General features: G+C 34.0%; 1 protein-coding gene across 5 annotated transcripts in view; it reads left to right on the top strand.

Moving 5' to 3' along the window:
- The window catches only part of CASK (calcium/calmodulin dependent serine protein kinase), a 412162-nt gene that overhangs the window by 277737 nt on the left and 113311 nt on the right, over positions 1-21114 (top strand). For all 5 annotated transcript variants that reach the window (XM_011380759.2, XM_011380758.2, XM_023523710.1 and 2 more), the window contains exons 9-10: positions 2012-2095; positions 12574-12673. In XM_011380759.2, coding sequence (XP_011379061.1) covers positions 2012-2095; positions 12574-12673 — 184 coding nt within the window. The remainder of the gene's footprint in view (positions 1-2011; positions 2096-12573; positions 12674-21114) is intronic.

Raw genomic sequence — 21114 nt, 5'->3', positions numbered from 1 at the left:
TGTATTCTTATAATATGACCCAGCCATTCTGCTCCTAAATATATACCTAAGAAAAATGAAATATATGTCCATACAAAGACTTGCATATTAATGTTCATGGCAGCTTTATCTATAATGGCCAAAAATTGGAACCAACTCAGGGCTCATCAACAGATGAATGGATAAACAAATTATGGTATATCCTTACAACAGTACCACTCAGCAATAAAAAAGAATGAATTATCGATACACACAACAACATGGATGAGGTTCAGAATCTTTATACTGAGTGAAAGAAGCTGAATAATAATGAATACATACTGTATGATTCCATTTATATAAAAATTCCGGAAAATGCAAACTCATCTATAATGATAGAAAGTAGATCAGTGATTACCTGGGAATAGGGAACAGGATGACAAAGGGACATGAGGAAACTTTTGAGAGTGATGGATATATTCATTATCTTAATTGTGATGATTGTTTTATGGTTGTATACATATGTCAAAACTTATCAGATTATACATTTTAAACATGCACAGTTTTTCATATGCTAAATATACCTCAGTAAAACTTTTTGGGGAAAACAAAGTATATTCAGAGTCTATCTCCTTTTTACCTTTTTTATTGTTTCCATCTTATTTCATCCACCATCATCTCTCCCCTTGATTACTGCAATAGCCTCCTAACTGGTCTCCCTGCTTTTTTCTTTACAAAATTTGTCAGGTCATGTCACTACAGCTTGAAACCCTCCAGAATAAAAGCCAAAGGCCTTTTATGGCCTACCCCAGCCTTGTCACCTCTGATCTGACCTACGATTTACTCCACACACAGGTCTCATTGCTAATCTCTAAAATTACAGGCACACCCCCTCCTTTGGGCTTTTGCATTAGTTGGTCTCTCTGCCTAGACCACTCCCTCACTTCTTTTGGAAGTTTTTTTAAAGTGAGTCTACTTTGACCACCCTATTTTAAGTTGCAGTGTACCAATCCCTCCTACTTTGCTTTACTATTTGCTTTATTCCATAGCACTTTTAACATACTCTATGATTTACCTTTTTTGGATTTTCTTGTCTTCTCTCACTGGAATATGAGCTACATGAGGGCCTGAATCTTTGTCAGTTTACTTATGTATCCCAAGTACAAAGAACAATGTCTGGCACATAGTAGGCTCTCAGGAAATAGTTCTGAAATGAATACTTATAGCATATAAATATTTTAAGATACATTGACAAATTCGAGTAGAACCAAAGAGGGAGATAAGAAGAATGACAAAAGAGCTTTGAAATATATATGAGGAATAGTTATGCAACTGGAGACATTATCACAAAGAAGAATAGATTCAGTGGAAGCAAGATCCCCCTCTTAACTGCTGAAGAGTTATTATATGGAAGAGGTAATATGTTTATTCTGAGATGCCCCTGAAGACAGAGCTAGGCCAAACAAGCCAAATATGGACCCAGGCTGAGTAAGAATTTTTTCGCTTTCTCAAAATTGTAATGGGCTGCCATAAAATAGTCATCTCCTACTGGGCAAGGTCAAACAGAATGATCATCTATCAGGGATTGAAGGGGATCTCACATAGAGAAATGGTTGAATTAGATCGCCTTGAAGTTTCTTCTATCTCAAAGATACTGTGATTTTTTTTTTAAATCCAGTATTCCCGACAACTCAGAACACTGAATAAGTTGTGGAGTTAATTTTTCAAATGCTCATTTTACCTGACAAGATCATGTCAAAGGTAACTTCATACCTTCATCATATTATGATTACTTATTGTAGCCATATGTCTGAAAAGCACATGACCCATTATTTCAGCCCTTTCTTGTTGCTGAAAATAAAATATTATTTTACTATTAGTTTGACCTTCATATGCCTCATTTGAGAATGTTTACTGGTATCACGGAATCAAATCTCCAGTCTCCTAGAAGTCAATCTAAATTTCACATTTAAGAATTTGGACTTTGTTGTTTTAGGTTAAGCTTCTTCACTTTTTGAAAGTTATAGGTTTCATTTTCTTTCTTCTTTTATAGGAGCGGGATCGTTATGCCTACAAGATTCATCTTCCAGAAACAGTAGAGCAACTGAGGAAATTCAATGCAAGGAGGAAATTAAAGGTAAATTAAAGAAATTATCAAAAAGCCAGATACATTGATGATGATGTTTTTATTCTGTTTCAGGGCCCATAAATATATTCTAGTGTTGGCCATTATTTTTCATATAGCTAAATTCTCACTTCCAAAAATTACCACCATTTCAATAAGATTTTGATTTTTTAAATCATGTAAGGTAATATCTAAGTGTGAATCTAAATAATAAGTTATAATAAATGGAAGGTTAATCATATTTTAGACTCGTATTATTTTTAAAATTCATAGCAAAGATAAAATTACTTTAAAAACAATAATTTACTATGCATTTTCTTAAACAAATATTTTGACAAAAATGTCAGTTTCAGTCACTGGAAACAACACCAAATTAGAATTGAAACTAGGATTGAACAACCATCACAAAACAGTAAAGATCCCCACTACCTTGGTCTACTAGAAGATATTTTCAAATTACTTTTCTCACCTTTTCTTTATTCTTCTTAAGTACCTTTCTCCTTTTACTACCCTTCTTATCTTCCACCCCACTAAAAAAAATGATAATTACCTAATATGGGAAGCCCATTTGACTTTAAAAGTTTTTTTTAAAGACCTAACATAAAATAATGGAGTCTTTTTAGCATTAGGCAAATATTTTATGGGACAGCATTTCTCCCTCCCCACAATAAAGGAAACTATTATATTATGGTCTTAAAATTAACTTATATTTGGCTTGCTTTTCATTACTATAAAAACATTTATCTCTATCTTCTAAGTCAAGGGTTTCGACCCCCAGGCCATAGACTAATACTGGTCCTTGGCCTGTTAGGAATTGGGCCGCACAGCAGGAGGTGGGCGGTGGGCAAGCAAGCGATGCTTCATCTGTCTTTGCAGCCGCTCCCCAGTGCTAACATCACTGCCTCAGCTCCACCTCAGATCATCAGGCATGGGATTCTCATATGAGCACCCGTCCCTGGTGCCAAAAAGTTTGGGGACCACAGTGGTTGGTTGGATAGTAGTCCTCCTTAGCCACATGACTCCTGCCAACTGTAAAACTTTTTTTGTAAGTATTTGCAGATATGTCACAATTTGCAATAATATTATTCATTATTAGTCAAGCCCTGAAATATGTGAATGATTGTATACAACTCTAGATTTATAACAACATTTATATGAAGTTTGGGGAAACTCTGTAGGCCACAATATTATCCTATAGAGCCAAACTGTCCAACAAGGTAGCCACAGCCTACATGTAGCAATTTAAATTTAAATTAATTAAAATTCCATAAAATTAAAGGTCAGTTCTTCAGTCACACTAGCAAATTCAAGTGCTCAATAACCAACCATATGTGGCTCGTAGCTACTCTATTGGACAATGCAGATAGAGGACTTTCATCATTGCAAAAAGTTCTCTTGGGCAGTGCTGCTACAGAGCAAGGGAAATTTTAACATCATTGTTGGTGATGGTTATTCCATTGTTTTTACAGCAAGGGTTCAAACTGGCTCTTCTCTCTTTGCTTTAAAAGCCCTTGGCAAAAATAATTATTAAGATGATGTCAAAAGAAGTTTCCCAAGACTTTTATTTCTTTTATTAGATATATACCTGAACCAGTACAGACTACAAAAGAAAAAAAATCTTATTATCCAAAGTGAATTTTGGTCAGCTGTTTTTAAGTTAGTTCACCACCACCACCACCAAAGAAACCATGAATTCTTTCTCAGTTCTTCCCTAAAGTCTTCTTAACTCTAATACTGCTTTGGACTATGTGACATTACTTTGTCTGGGGTTGAACCTTTCATTGCCCAAATATAGGCCTTTTACCATAGGGTTTAGGTTTGCCCTGTCACAAGAATCACATGCTGTATTTCTCCCGGTGCCACAAAATCAGACTTGGGCCTAAAATAGCCAAAATGGTGACTAAGATTCTCTTGGATAGGACCAAGCTGTCACAGCAGAAAGGGGTCATGTGAATTTACCACATCCCTTTGCAGAGATATTTAAAGTTTCGAAGCCTACCAAACAGCCTAGAATTAGGAACATCAGCAGGGTTATTGAGTTTTTCAGCTTCTACTACAGCTGTATTCTTTTGAGTGATTCAGTCACTCTTGATAAAGCATGTCACACCTACCTTCCTCAAGGAACTAATTCTCATTCTGCTTTTTCTGTAAGCTGCTAGAACAGAGATTGCAATTTCCCTGGTTTCCAGAGCCCACCATACGACTTATTTTCACAAATGAACAGCTAGGTACCCATCATTCTACCCAGACACTACTTTTAAGCTTCGCAAACAGTGGGCAGCAACTGAATTTCTGATGCCCTTAGAAGCAAGTAAAAGGGAAATTCACAGAAAACATAGAAAATTGCTTTTGTTACTTAGTTAGAGGTTGGAAATTTTTATTGTTGGTGGCAAGAAGAAAGAGGAATACAGCATTATGGGAAAGAGTGGGCTATATTGCCTTTGGTGAATCCTGGCTCTGACACTTACAAGCTGTGAAACCTTGAACAAGTTTAAATTCTCTGTGCCTCAACTTCCTTATCTATAAAATGAAGATGATAATAGCTAACTTATAAGGTTATAAGGTTTTAATGAATATATTATAGCAATCAGAACAGTACCTGGAAGTCATAAGTACTCCAAAGATATTACTTGCTTTTAACATTATTATTGTTATTGTTTTATTATGATTTTAATGTTAATATCTTTGATTTGGTACTTCATTTATAAATAACTGTAATTCCTTAATGGACACGCCATACCGTTTTAGCTTTTTTCCAGTCATTGACATTAGCGTTTTGAGGTTTTTAAAGGCTTTTCAAAAATGTATAGAACCCGAAAATTTTCACTGGATAATCTCTATTTTTCTATTTCTTCCTAAGTAATTATGCTTAGACTTTGCTGACCATTTCTGTCATTTTCCTTCACAGTATCTAGAAAGAGAGGATCTTATACTTGTGATATATTATAATATTCACTTCTCTTTCATTACTTTCCTCTAGTCTCATATCCATTCTGTGATAGACATTCCTTAGAGCAGTGGCTCTCCAAGTGTGATCTCCCAGACCAATAGTATCACTGTCACCTGAGAACTTAATAGAAATACAAATACTCAGGTTCTAGTACAATCAGGCAAGAAAACAAAATAAAAAGCATTTAGATTGGAAAGAAAGTAAAGTTTTCTTTGTTTACAGATGATATGATCCTGTATATAAAAAAATCCTAAGGAATCTTTAAAAATCTATTTAAAATAACAAGTTTAGCAAGGTGGCAGGATACAAGATCAGTATATACAATTGAATTGTATTTCTATATATGAGCAATGAACAGTCTTAAAATTTAAGAAATGATTGCATTCACACTACCATTAAAAATAATTAAATACTTATGAATAAATTTAACTAAAATAAGTGTAAGACTTACAAACCTTACTGCTGAGAGAAATTAAAGAAGATCTAAATAATGGAGAGAAATTTAATGTTTGTGGATTGGAAGACTCAATATTGTTAAGATGGCAGTTCATCCCAAATTGATCAACACAATCCCTATCAAAGTTTTAGCAGAAATTGACAAACTGATCCTAAAATTTATGTGGAAATGCAAAGGACCTAGAATAACCAAAACAATCTGTAAAAAAAGAACGAAGTTGAAGGACTCATACTTTCCAATTTCAATACTTACTATAAAGCCACAGTTATCAGGACACTGTGGTACTGGTATGGTATAAGGATAGATATGTAGATTATGGAGCAGAATTAAGAGTTCAGGTATAAATCCTTATATTTATGCTCACTTGATTTTCAACAAAAGTGCCAAGGCAATTCAAGGGGGAAGGAATAGTTTTTTCAACAAATGGTGCTGGAACAATAAAACACATATAAGGCCATATATTGTATAATTCCATTTATTTGTAATATCTAGAATAGGTATTTATGTCTCTAAATCCATAGAGAAAGAAAGCAAATTGGTGATGCTCTGATACTAGGTAGTGACTGCTTAATGGGTATAGGGAATTTGGTGGCGGGTTGGGGGAAGCAGGGTGAAGATGTTTTGGAACTAGACAGAAATAGTGGCCGCACAGCGTTGTGAATCTACTAAATATCACTGAATTGTACACTTTTAAATGGTTATTTATGTGAACTTCACATAACCCACTTTTTTACACCGGGTGATAAAATATTCTTCTTAAATACTGGCTTTCACTTTGGCGCACTTGAGGATATGACACATTCCCATAATAACAATGGCTTACTGTACCACTCAACTCACCCAAGAGACCACCACCCTTCTCTCCCTCAGCCCCAGGCATGCAGGAGGTTGGAGGATTGTATATTTATTGAAAAGCCTCATGGGTAATTCTGATATGTCCACCTTATTGAGAGTTACTACTCTAAAGCACAAACGGCAATGATTCTAGAAAAATCCAGCATATGTATTTATCATAATTTAATTAACCAGCTGTTGGACATGGAGATTGCTTCCAGTTTTCCATGGCCAGGAATACTATTGCATTGGCTATTTTCATTAATAAATCTTTGTACAGCTCTGATTATATCCTTAGGGTAAGTTCTCTGCTACTGGAATTGTTAGCATCAAAGTGTATACATGTATTTAAGATTTTTGATCTCAATAAATAATTTGCCCTCAAAAAGACTGATACCCAAACAGGTATTATTAGTAGTGATTTTATTGTTTTTGCAATTAAAACATTTTTCTCACTCTGATAGTTTTGTGAAAATATTCTATGCCAGAAGATAAAACATTACTTATTTTACTTCACTGAAATTTCAAGACAGTTACTCATTATTGGTTATAATAGTACCGATACTAAACAATAAGAATTTTTTTTCCACATTTGTACTTTCATTTTGACACTTAACCTCTTCAACGGGCTACAGAAGATTACAAATCTCTAATGAGAAAATTATTTGGATAACTAGAAAGCATCATTTCCAGACTATGTTTCAAACTGTAGATTAAAAAAATGTTTATGGAACTTTGCATGTGATTTGAATTATTATTACATGCTTCTTTTTATTCTCCTTTATTTCATTATTTTATTTTTACATCTAAGAATGATAATGGAAAATTTCTCCATTTTGGTTACCAGTTTATACTAAGCTCTAGAAACTTAATATTTCAGTTTTAAAAATCCTCTAGAAACAATATTTCTTTTAATAAACTACATAGGCCTGAGCATAGGCTGAGGTGTGAAGATCACTTTTTCAACTTGAATGTTAGGATGCATGAGACAGACTGTGCGATCTAGGCTGTCTAGAAAATATGTGCTCTGTGTGTCTCTTGAGGCGGCACACCTGTATTCTAAACCTGGTTGTCATCTACTTGAAGTAGTTGTTGAGCAAGAGGGGTAGAAGGGAAGTGGGAAGAGGGCCTTGGGGGTGTCTGTGAGTGTCTGAGCATGTCTACCTAGGAAAGAGGCTCAGGAATGCAAATCTGTTCTAAAAATCACCCCCTTTTCTTCATGAATTATTTCTACATCTAGAAAGCAAATTTCCCTACAGTGAAATATGTCGAAGAAATTCTGTATAAATAGAAGCAAGATTCTGTATTTGGGTAAATTTATTGCAATCAGTTCAACACATGGTGAATTGAATCCATGTGTTTCAATTTAGAGGATAAAATTATTTGTTCCTTGTACATACAGAAAGCGAAGAAGATTCCTGATAACTTTCTACAGTTTTCCTTTATTGATTTTGCAGATTGCAAAAGCATAGCCTGCACGCTTCCTTGACTTATTGATTGGTCTCTTGGATTCCTGAACTTTACAGAACTAGAAAAAGTTTGTTTAGGAATGCTGTTTTCCCGTATGTTATACAGCTGAACTATCCAATGCAGTACTTATCCGCTAACCATATGTAGCTATTTAAATTTTTATTTTAATTTATTAATATTAAATAAAATTTTGAATTTGATTTCTCAGTTGCAGTAGCCATGTTTCAAGTGCTCAATACCACATGTGGTTGATGGCTACTGTATTGGACAGCACAAGTATAAACATTTCTATCATTGCAGAAAGTTCTTTTGTACAGCACTGCTATCTGAAGTCTTGGCACCTCCAAGAGTGATGTTTACACCTATGCAGCACCTTTCGAGAAGTCAGCCAGGAAGCTCTAATAGCTACCTTTTGGCATTCTTCCCCTTTCTGTTAATTCAACAAGAGCCAACTTAAGGATTTCTCGAGGACCTTTGAGCCTTAATGAAAGACAGCATTCTAGTGAGGGTTTGTGTAGAGGCAGTAGATTAGCATAGCAGGTGTGGGCTCCAGCTACTCAGAGCAATAAATCTAGTACATAAAAGGCAGCTTTGATTCTAAAAACTGAAAAAATATTATTCTGGTATGAGCAGTTTCATAAATAATAATTAAAGTGATTTTTTGATCCTCCTATATTGATTTTAAAAAGCAAGTCTATTAATTTTATAATTCCGAAGTGGAGAATTTATTACTTCCTAAGTTAGGCAATGTTGCTTTTAAAAGTTATGTACATCAAAAGACCATCTTTATGAACTACTTTTTCACAGGCCAAAAGAATTCCTAAAATATCTATTGCCATACAACTGCTCTTAAATATAGCCATATCTACTACACTTATAAGTCTCATTTTTAATTTCATTAAAAGAAGATAGCACAGACTCATTTATTCATATATCCTAACTTTATGTGATGAAATTCCAGGTTTTAGACCTATGTTTAAGTTATGTTTGAGTATCATATCTGTTTAGGCTATGATGACAATACCAAATGATAACTTTGGCTGTGACTATATGGAGAGAGATTGAAAGCTCTGATTTAATCACTTGTCTCATCATCTTGATTTTGTCTCATCATCTAGGACCTAATTCTTTTTTTGTAGGTTAATAATAACAATAAATGCTACTTATTAAACACGTACATACAGGTACTATGGTCACAGTTCTCCACTGTCCAGGCTGTCTTTGTCTCTTTGCAATGTGACTTTGTAGTTCTTCCCATTAAAAAAGAGAATCTGTTTTCCCAATCCTTGAATCTTGGCTGTCCTTGTGACTTGCTTGGACCAATAGAATGTAGCAGAGGCAACATTATGATACTTCTGAGTTTTGGTTTCAGGAGGACTGAGGGCATTTATTTGTTCCCTCTCTTGAACCTCTGCCATACCATGAGAAAATTTTGTTGGAAATGCATGGCCCAATACCCTCATCACCCTAGCTGGTAGCTAGCCAACTACCAGGCAAAGACCATAAAAAAGCCTGAAGTCAGCAAAGCCCGTAGGACCTAATTATTGAATGTAATCAACCCCAATCCTTTAACATTTCTACCTTGAAATGATTTTCTAGCCTTTTTGGTTACTTCTGTTCAGCCTCATCCTCTACAGGTTTAAGGCTTTGAATTTAGTGTTCTGTGTCCTAATAAGATGACCCTCTCTCAAATTCTGTGTCACACTCATATTTGCATGTCCCTGTGGTGGGCTCCCTGCCGCCTCCCAGTATATTATACTATGGCTATGTGTTACCTTGCCAATTGCATACAAAGCCAGTTATCCTACATGTTATACTTGTGTATTTTGTATTTAGACTTGTTAAAATGTACCTGCCTGTCAAACTTCAAGGTGTTGTTTCTGAGCTAAGTTAGGGGACACCAAAAAAGGAGCACATATTGGTTTTTTTGCTTGGTGTTGTCTTCAAGTCAGCTATACATGTATTCAACTCTTATGTTTCTTACTTAATAACTTTGTTTTGCCTCCTTAAGTCTGTTTACTAGTTTAACTTAGCAGAAGTCTGAGCTAACCATGTTCTTTTTTTTAACTGTCTTAAATGAGACACAGAATCATCTAGCTGGGAGCATTCCATTGATGTTTGACATAAGAACTATAATTATAATTAAGTTAAGAATTGATTACTTATTGATTTCTTTGAGTTTAGAATCTGTCTTCTCCTTTCTAGATTAATTTGCTTGAAAATTGCATCTTTAATATTAGTTATCTTAACAGCTTGTGAATAGTCTTAATTCAAAATTGGTATGCTTTACTTTCAAAGCATACTAAAGTGTACCTACTAAATTAGATAGAAAACTCCTTTACCAAGAATTTAATAAAATAGGAAGTTTGAAGAACTACTTGCATAAGATCTGAGCTCCTTAATAGCAATAGTATAGTACAAGGATTAGAAAACTACCACCTGGAAACCAAAACTAGCCCACCACCTATTTTTATATGGAAAGTCTTATTGGAATACAGCATGAACATTCGTGTATGTATTGTCTATGGCTGCTTTCACCCTACAATGACAGAGCTGAGTAGTTGCCTTCAGGCCTAAAATATTTATTGTCTGGCCCTTTACAGAAAATGATTGTTGATCCCTAGTGTAGTAAAAACTCTTGAACTTGGAGGAGTAGTCAGAGAATCTCAATTCTGTCTACCCTTGATTCTATCTCAAAGTTGGCAGCAATCTTAATAGGTTGCTAAGCCTCTCTGAACCTCAATTTCCTCATCTACAGAATGCGTCTCTTAGAATGAATCATCTCTGAGGTTGACTCTCACACTCTAATAAAATTCTATAAATCCATAAAGTGTTTCAAAACCATTTTGCTGTTTTACATAATAATTTTGTGTGGAAAATTCTAACTGCATGCAGTCACTGAGTTTAGAGAACTAAATAAACAAAACCACTAGCTATAAAACAGATAAATTAGGAACTCTACTATTGTTTCAAAAGAATTTACGTCTCAGGGCTCCTTTAAATAGTGCTTTCCTGGTAGTGTAAGTATTTCTAGATCTTTGGCTACAGTAGTAGCTAGAATATGCCTTGAAACGTAAAACTAACATATACTATAGGGGAAAGAGCGTGGGGAAGGTCAAAGAGGGTAAAAGGAGTCAAATACCTGGTAACAGAAGAAGACTAAACTTTAGGTGATGAGCACACAATACAATATACAAACAATGTATTATAATACTGTGCACTTGAAACTTTATATAATCTTATTAACTAATGTTAATTTAATTTAAAAACTCAATTGAACTTTATTTGGAAATAAAAATAAAGCATCTCTAAAATTTTAGTTTCAGTGTAGGCAAACACATGATTTGATTTATAAAAATTCCATTCCCACCCAGCTTTTAGGGAACATGTATAATATGTAAAGTGAAATAAGTTTCTACTGTAGAAAGAAGAACTCAGCATTCAGTACTATTTTTTCATCATGGTAGCTGACCGTAAAATTCTGCCTAAGAACTTCTCATGTATTAACCCTAGACTTTTGGAAATCTAAAATGTTTCCTAGAATGGTATTATCACTTTTCTGTTTTTTGCTCTTCCCTTTCTACAGTCTGTATCTTTTTCAATTTCTATTTTTTAAAGAAACCCTAACATGACTCCCCTAAAAATGAATCTTGTGGAAATGTATTTCTATTAATGTTTTCATATATATATAAAATGCCTACACACATAAAAGATTTTCTTTTCAAGAAAAATCCAAGTTCAATATTTAAGATTTAGACTTAAGACTACTTGCATGAATTGATACTTAGACCAACAAAAGGCTATGTTCATGTTCTAGCTCTATATTAGTAGGGTTAGTAATCATTTGCATTTACAAAATGCTTTACAGTTTACAAAGCACTTTCATTTACATTATGACTTTTGACAAACCTATAAAGTAAGTAATGTCTGTTTTAATATTCTCACTTTATGATGGAGAAGAAAAATTCAAGAAGTTAAATGATTGACTCAAGTAGCGTCATGCAGCTTGAAAGTGGCAGAGCCAAGGAACACATGTGGATATTCTACCCTAATACCTAAAACTCACAGAATTGAACACTTTTACAAAATAGGTACTATCATTCTTTTTGTCACTGAAACAATAATTCCCAACCTTTTTCCACCCAACAGTCCTAAGGGATGTCATGCACTCAATATGACAGTGATTCCCAACGAGGAATCAGAGGAGACTATGCATGAGGTTTAAAAGAGTCACGTGTAGTTGATTCTTGCTGTGTGGCCTAATCAAGGAATACTGTACAAGAGTAACACATAGTCATTGTTAACAACAAAAGAAAGGGGGGAAAAGATTCAAAAAGGAAAAGTGACTCATATTTCTACTTCCCAGATATAACTAATACTAATAACAGTTTGATATACGTTGTCTTTTTTTCTAAATGAGATCATACTGTAGATTGTTTTAAAACCTTTTTTTGTCTAATTCATCACAAGCATCTTTGTGTTTCATCCTTCTGCAGCATCATTTTATAGAGACTGCAGAATATTTCATTGTGTGGTACTTGCTTGAGTTCAAGATGTGAATAGTTTCATATACTTTTGCGTCTCCAACAGTGTTATTCTGTTATATGCATATGTGATTGATTTAAAGGAATCCAAAATTATTTAAACGCTACCTTTTTTCTAGCTGTCATCTCCTATATATTTGACTTTCCGAATAATCAATCCTTAAATAACCATTTGTTAACTTTTTATATTTATGTATTTGTTTTAATGTATAATATTTTTATCTCTTTGCTTTAGGGTGCAGTTCTAGCAGCTGTGTCAAGTCACAAATTCAACTCATTCTATGGGGATCCCCCTGAAGAGTTGCCAGACTTTTCTGAAGACCCTACCTCCTCAGGTAACTAGGTCATTCATTCATTCACCAGTGTGAATCATTTGGAGTCTACATCCTTTCTCTTCCATTTTGAATAAACCTTTCTCTGTGAATCTAGTCAGATCCTCCAAGGGATTCTAAGGAAGTTTGTCAGCAACCAAATCCCGTCCACATGTACCTGGTTCCTTTTAATCTTAATACCAAAGTTTCTCTCCCCTACTGCTCCAAAACCAACATTTCGCTTTTTCCTTTTTACCTCAGAAATATGTCTTCCCGTTTTCCCACTCCAGACCTAATGTTGCACTTCATCCAATCCAACTTTGTAGTCAATCTTTTTGGATCATTCTGATTACCTTCTACCCCAACAAAAAGTTCTGATGTAAGATTTTCCCCATGTCAACTGTAGCAGAGCAGACATTGGGACAACACTGCTTTTAATTGAATCTATCAATGTAAAGCTGTCTTGTGAGTTCTCTCTTGAAATAATTTACAAGTTCTCTTTTTTTAAAGTCTATAACACGTGTACACAAGAATTCAAGGAAGAACATAGAACAGTTACCTATATTGATTAAATGTTTATAGGTATTCCTGAAAAAACTCACCAGTGTTCACAAAATTATATTATAAAATGCCCAGATTTTCATCTTAACCAGCAAGGTATTCTCAAATATCATTCACTAAAAATCCACAGGATCCATATATATGTATACATAGATGCATGTATGTATGTTATAGTTTTATTTTATTTATGTATTTCTTTATTAATTTAACCCCTGCATCATACATCCCCTGCCCTTGGTTTTTCTTTTTTCTTTAGAGTCTCTCATTTGTCATGTGGTTGACTTGGTGCTGTTGATTTGATTCTTGTACTCTTGGACTAGCTCATTCAATATTCATATATTACCATTGGCATCAAGGCCTAGGGCCCTCTCTGAAGCATGAGTTCTTTGTCCTTCACAATTAGCAACATAGAAAGTATGGATATGCTAATACTTCTTTCCTGTTGGAACCATGAGCATTTATCAGTATTTATGCTTCTTCCTTCTTCTGTTTATACGTATATGTGCACATACACACTCAAATGCACATACGCACATGCACATACACACTCAAATGCACATACACACATATACGGGGAGAGCGTTTCTTACCAATTGGTATGTGCTTACACCTTGTGCAAGATGACAAGATCAGATTTTCCATTCCAGCAACTATACAGTTCCTGATTTTGACTATTACTAATTGGGATGTGAATCTTCCTCTTTTGAGTGAAGGTGATTTCCAAAAACATTCAGAAATGGGAATCTTAGAGAAGAGACTCTGAGGAGAAGGCTTTGCTGGTTTCCTCTTGTTCTGATTTGATAATTGCCCAGAGCCTTTACCACATGAAAGGCAAGGCCATAGTTGTGTTTATAGATATGTTCCCCAGTGTTCCCTATTGTTTCTTGTCTTTTTTTCCTGTTTGTTGTTGTTGTTGTTGTTGTTGTTGTTGTTGTTGTTGTTCCCTTCACCTGTGGCTTCTTGTGGTTGTTTGTTAGATTGGAACCTCTTTCGTCTCTCCTCATATTCAGATTACAGTTGACCCTATCTAGCGGGACTGGATCCAATAATGGTTTTATGTTGTGCTGTGATTATGTGATATAGTAACATACTTGGAATATATTTCAAGACTTTAGATCAAAATCTCTAATACTGTTTTAACCTTTAGAAATGGACCTACTGACCAGTATGGTCCTTGCAATAGCTTCGCAGACCTGATCTTTAATGTTGCCCTTTAATATGTACCTCTGCCTAGTAAGAGTTTAATGAGCTCGTAAGTGTTCCTTTCTGTGAAAAGTTGGGTTTTTCTTTCAGAGAAAGGAATTGTCTATAGTTATAGTCATGCTTACTTTTTATTAAATATATTTTGTGGCCCAATTTTTTGTTTTTCAGTACAATCTGTAAATGATATGGTTGAAATCGTTTCTGATAACACTATTTGCTTTTTAAACGAAAAAATAAATTTCTTACACTGTCTTGCAGGTAGCCTGCAAGCCCTCAAATAAGTTGTTCATAATTTCACATTTTATCTTTCCTTTCCTGCAGTCACACCCTATTTCTTTTTTTTTTTTGTCTCTTTTTAAATTTCTAGATCTTAATGATCTTGTATGCAGCCTATATCTTCATTTGATGTGCTAAAATGTCTGTCTCTAAAATATTTTTAGATAGCACCGTCCATCTGCTATGAATAAAAAATAGAAGAATTATTATGCAGTATGCGTATCTGATCACCTACCCTAAGAGGAAATTATTTTATACTCAGGAGTCAAAACAAAAGAAAAATATGAAGGAAATTCTAAGATGTTTTTCTAACTTTCACATAGCTATCAGGAATTATTTATATGTTCCTAAAATTAATTTTTAAAACTAAGCCGTTTAGAGGAGGCATACAATTTTATCAGCATTCTTTATCAAACAGCTGTCTGCCAGCAACTTTCCTTTTCTGCAACCAACAGTAATGGTTGTATGGTTGGTTGAAGAAAGCCTATTATATAGTTCATCTGGATTGACATAATTTCATAAATTAACACATCTATATTTTTATTTTTCATTTCTTTATTTCTTAATATTTTCATTAATTTTCAAATCTAAATTCTTCTCTGTTTAATTCTAATCTTTAAATTCTGCATCATTTATTTTAAGTTCTCAGCATTATCCTTTCCACTGTCTTTCTGTTTAAATTTGCATGGGTTTGTTTTACAGTACAAAACACAAAACACTTTTCATCATTACCTGAAAGTTCTTCCAAGCCCACGGCAAAAAGAGAAATATGATCATAGAGCATGTATTTGTAGGGTTGGGGGTGGAGGTACAGAAGAAGGGGTTAGAGAGAGAGAAGAGTATAAGGTCACCAACTACCCTTTCTTGAGATGGACTGTCTGTTTTTCATCTTTACAAAATGCCTTTTCTATTCTGTTCTATGAAATGATAATAAATGGTAGGTAGTTAGATTTGTTTAATGACCTTGTTTGACAAAATTAAAAGCTGACAATTCTATTTTGGTCCCCCCAAAATTCTATTTAAAATTACAATTTAAAAATGAATTTAAAACAAATCAGTTTCCCAATTTGTCATCTAAAGAATGGTCTAACTTGTTTAGGTATGCTGTTTACATTCTAAAACAATTTTTACATGAGATTTTTCTCTATTTTGATTATTGAAATTAATCTGCTATATATTCACTACAATTTGCTGAGTTTAATCTTATGATAAACAGTATATTTTAGCTTTGTTATTTAATCAAAGTGGAAATATTCTGTTTACACGTTTCAAATCAAAGAAGTTAGAATCAGAACCCAGTGTTTTATTGACTGAAATCCTAAACAATCCCAGTAAATGTGCTTGTGGAACAGAGGGGCTCACTTTGGGCTCAGCTGAAGGACCTATGCTTTTTGCGGCTCATCTACTGGGCCCAACTGTGGCTTGATAACCTGCTTGCTCTAAAATCATACTGTTTATTGTTTGTCCATATGCTGCCTTCCTCCTAGGACTTCTAGCAGCAGAAAGTAGGTATCCCTTTGTTTTCCTCTAAGGTTTAATCTTTTATGCAAAAATGTTTGGCTTTGCATGGTTCATAGTCAGCTTGACTTTTTCCTTGGCTGTTTTGTGTTTAGATGTTTAATTATGAATTTTAACACTGCCTGATCATAAAATAAATACTTGGATATATTGATTTCCTGAGGCATTGTTATACAAATAATATTAACTTCTCACTTCTTTCATGAGGAATAGAAGCAGTGTTAAAATTTTAACTGTACTTAATATTATTTCACGTCTTAATTTCAAGCACAAATACATTAATTCTGGGGGAAGGGTAACATTTTATTTTATAGTTTGCTTTCAAGAAAACTATCAGGGTAAGTGAATTTTCCTTTGACAATTACATGATCTATAAGCAGTTTTTATTGCTCTCTGTTACTGACTGTTTTCAGTTTATTGATATGGAGCTATGAAATAAACTCCTGAATTTATTTCCCTTAACTTTTACCATCAGAAAGAACACTGATAAAGAATAATGTAATGGCTAGATTTATATTACAAAGGGAGGTAATTTGAGTATGTGAGGATATTAAAATAAAAAGTATGTAAGAAATTACATACACATACATGCACACAAAAATGAATACAAGTAAAATTTAGGCAATCTGAATAAGATGGGTGGATTGTATTAATGTCAGTATTCTGGTTATGATATTATACCATAGTTTTGTAAAATGTTACCAATGGAGAAACTGAGCAAAGTATATAAGGGATCTCTGTATTATTTCTTACAACTACATATGAATCTTTAATTATCTCAATAAAAATTTCAATTACCTTAACATTGTGCTTATTGGAGGAAAAGTATATGAGACAAAGATAAATTAGAAAATCTGGAAGCTAATAATTGAATTCGTTGTCACATTTTGTTGCCTTAATTACTTGTAGCTCAAATTGCAGCCAATTTAATACAGTCATGCTCTGCTTAACAATGGAGATATGTTCTGAGAAATGTGTCATTAGGCAATTTCATCATTGTGTGAACATCAGTAGAGTGCACTTACACAAACCTAAGTGGTATAGCCTACTACTGTAATTGTATGTGCTCTACTTTTATGTGATTGTTAGTGCAGTAGATTTGTTCACACGAGCATCACCACAAACATATGAGTAATGTGTTGCACTATGACATTACAACGGCTATGACATCACTAAGTGATAGGAATTTTTCAGCTCCTTTATAATCTTCTGGGACCACCATTGTCTATGTGGTCTGTCATTGACCAAAACATAGTTAAGTGGCACATGACTGTATAAAAATGTCACAGTATATTAGTTACCTGTTGCTATGTAATGAATAACCACAAAGCAGCATTTATCATCTCACAATTTCTATGGGTCAGGAATCTAGGCATGGCTTCGCTGAGTGCCTCTGACTCAAGATCTCATGAAATTACAGTCAGGCTGTTGTCCAGAGCTGAGATCTCATGTGAAGGCCCAACTGCAGGGGGAATAAAAGGTGTTGTCCAGAGGGTAGGGGTCAAGGGAAGAGATTGGCTGTAAAGGGACAAGAGGGAACTTTTTCTGGAGTGATGAGAATGTACACTTAAATTGGGAAATTTTAACTTAATAAATTATACCTTATAAGCAGATTTTTTAAAACATTATTGTGCTTGAAAAAAAGGGGGGTTTTGATTGAGTATGTGATATGAATGTGTGTGTAGTGATTCAGTGTTGTATAAGTGGGATTGCTAATATGATAGCAAAGAGAAGTTACTGATACTCTTCAGAAGAAGCTAGACTAGATTAAGATGCTAAATTTACTCAGTGATACCAGCTTTTATAGCTATATGTATAATTGTGTAAATACACACATAGAAATCTTTGTTACTGAAATAACTACGTATATGGGTGTATGCAGTTATCAGATATATGCAGTGTATATATTTAATGAAACTCATTGAATGGTAAACTTAAGATTTGTATATTTCACTTTATGTAAATGTACCTGAGAGAGAAAGAACTATTAAAATCCATGCTTAAAGTGTTTAAAGGTGAAGTGACTGTTGTTGCAAATATTGCAAACTGTTAACAATTTTAGAAGCTAGATAGTGAGTACAATTCTTTCAGCTTTATACATTTGAATTTTTTCACAGTAAAACATAAAAGGAAATAGTTTTAAGACAGACAGCCTACTTTGACATTGAGAACTTTTTTAGTTTAAACATTCTAGTATTTATTATTCTTTCCTTCTTTCAGTTTATTTTCACTCAGTCAACTTTTTTATGAGATTTTTTTTCACTCCTGTAATGAAAGTCTTCTAGACTCAAAGTTTTCATTGACCCTAAAAGCATGTTCCTCTTTAAAGAAATAGACTCAGGAAACAGTTTTAAAACAGTTGACAGATTTATGCTTCTTTGATTATTTCATAATAGTAGCAGAAATCTTTTGAAAAACTTGTTTCTGTCAGTGAGATTCTTAGAAAAAGCAGAAACATTCAAAGTTAAAATGTATGATTATCAACCTAATTTCTAGATACAAACTGGATTACCAAATGAATTATGCAAAAATTAAAGTAAAATACTATTCCAAAGGCAGGATTTGATTATTTTCTAATAGATTTATCATTGTGAAAGTTTAGACCAAAGCCTAAGAAAATAAACCTTATATGATAAATAAAATTGAGATTAATGAGAGAATAGAAATTGGATATCATCTCATTACCAAATGCAAATTATTCAGGTGTGTTGCTGAGGATGAAACATAGTTTCAGGAGGCACCAGTCTATAGTGGATTGTTAGAGACCTGGATTCTAGAACTCACTCTTCTGCTCAGTGCTGTGGCCCCAGGTTAATTTAACCCTGCTGAGCCTCCAATTTTTCAAATATAAAAATACTTGCTGATGGAGTTATTGTAAAATCACGTAAGGCAATCAATGTAGAAGCACTTTGGAAATTATAAACTGTTATACAAATAGAAGTATTAAAATAATTTTCATTATGATTTTAGGGAAACTGCCATGAAATTAACTGTTTTCTTTGATTTCATACTAATACTTTATTTTCAATTCTTCGGCATCTGCTCAGGGAAAATCATTTTAATTGAACACGTTTTATTGTGTCTTTTTGTACAAAACACTCTTAAAGCACAGCCTGGAATACAAACATGAATAGGATGCCTATAGTCCTGCCATTAAATAAATTGCCTTCTGAGGTGAACTCATAATATTTAGTTATTGATGTTCGTCAAGGTAGTTACAAGTTTATACAGTGGTCTTATATAAAAAAAAAAAAAATCCTTTTCAGTTTTTGAGAAAAGTGACGAAGTCTTTCAGAGATGACAGTACTGATCAACAAAATAAATACTAGTAGCACCTTAAGAGCCTGTGTATGCGTGTTGTGTCATATTATTTTTACTGCCTCAGTGTTTAAAACAAATAGTAATAGAAAAGCCCCGTAAATGTCTTTGTTAATTTACATTTTATAATGAATTGGAAAAATTATGGTACTTTGAAGTGGGTTTGGTATTGAATCACACATCAATTACATATATCTGTCAGACTAAGAATGTGTTCTGTAGTTCGGCTGGTCATACTCAAAGAAAAATAATGAGACTAGACGAGGTGTCAATGGAAGGTGTTAAAATGATCAAGAGTGAAGAAAGATTTTGAGGTTAAACCAAAAATATGTGTTTATTCAATTTGAAACGACAAAGGAAAAATGGATTAAAAACTAATTTTCCTACCTAATTACAGAAACTTAAAATTAAGGGTATGTTTCAGAGTTTACAATAGGCAACTTGAATACAGCTATGGAAATGCTTCCCTTCATGATTGAAATTTCACACAGAGTTAATCATATTAACGTGCAAGATGAGACTATAAATCAGTTCAGAAAAAGTAACAGATTCAAGGAGATTAAATAGATCTGCTAACCTGGTGGGTGTTGCCTACTAAAACAGATGCCTTTGGGCTTTCCAGCAAAGCATCCACTGGGCCCATACAAGCAGATTAGACCCTAAGTGGAGGTGTCGAATTCCTGCTCATCCACCTCTTCTCTGAAGCTCTCCCCACTAGGCAGCCTATTTCCGTTCCACTTTTTTTTTTTTTTTTACCTCATCTATATTATTTATTTCAGGGTATAACATAGGGTGACTACTTCACGTAGCAGCCTGAGAGTCCCTTTCTCAAGGCCAGAGATCATACCTTTTTTTTCTCTCAAGCCCTTACCTAGAATCTGGCAAAAAAAAAAAAAAAAAAAGGAACATTCCATAAAGGTTTTGGTTATTGTCTGGCCCAATAGTGTTCAAGTTCTTTTTTTAACCTCCATACCCATGCATAAACCATACATAACTTATTGTTGAAGGTTCCCACTATGTTTCCTGGTGTAGTAAGTCAGGTACAGCATAGATTTCAGAGCCAGACACAATAGAGTTGAGCTCTGGCTCTGCCACTTCTAGCTATGACCTTCCTTGGCCTCTCTGAACTTCAGTTCCTTATCTAGAAAGGTCAGGCAATATATATCTACCTTTCTGCATTGTTCTGAGGATGTGCCTGGCATGTAATAAACACTTAAGAATTGGAAGCTGCTGTTATTATGTTTCTTTAGTACTGAATTAATTCAATGCATACTTTGTGGATGTTATAAAATGAATCAAATACACACCTACCTTAAGGAACTCACAGCACAGAAAAGAAGAGTGAACAAGTGCACAGGTAGTGTGTTGGTGGGACAGGAATTGCACAGAGCTTTGGGAGATCACAGACCCACAAATGATACATCCCTGGTCTGGTACAGCCCAAATTGCTTCCCAGCAGTTACACTTGCCATCTTAGTATTTGCTAGATACAAGGTTGTTTTATTTTAATCTTATAGTATTAATAAATTGCTACCTGGATTATATACTAGCATTGATGCTGAAAACAACAATAAAAACTAGATCAGATT

This window comes from Pteropus vampyrus, unplaced genomic scaffold (genome assembly GCF_000151845.1).
Source record: "Pteropus vampyrus isolate Shadow unplaced genomic scaffold, Pvam_2.0 Scaffold404, whole genome shotgun sequence".
NCBI lineage: Eukaryota > Metazoa > Chordata > Mammalia > Chiroptera > Pteropodidae > Pteropus > Pteropus vampyrus.
Note: the sequence above shows the minus strand (reverse complement) of the source record. Positions and strands in the feature narration are given on the sequence as shown.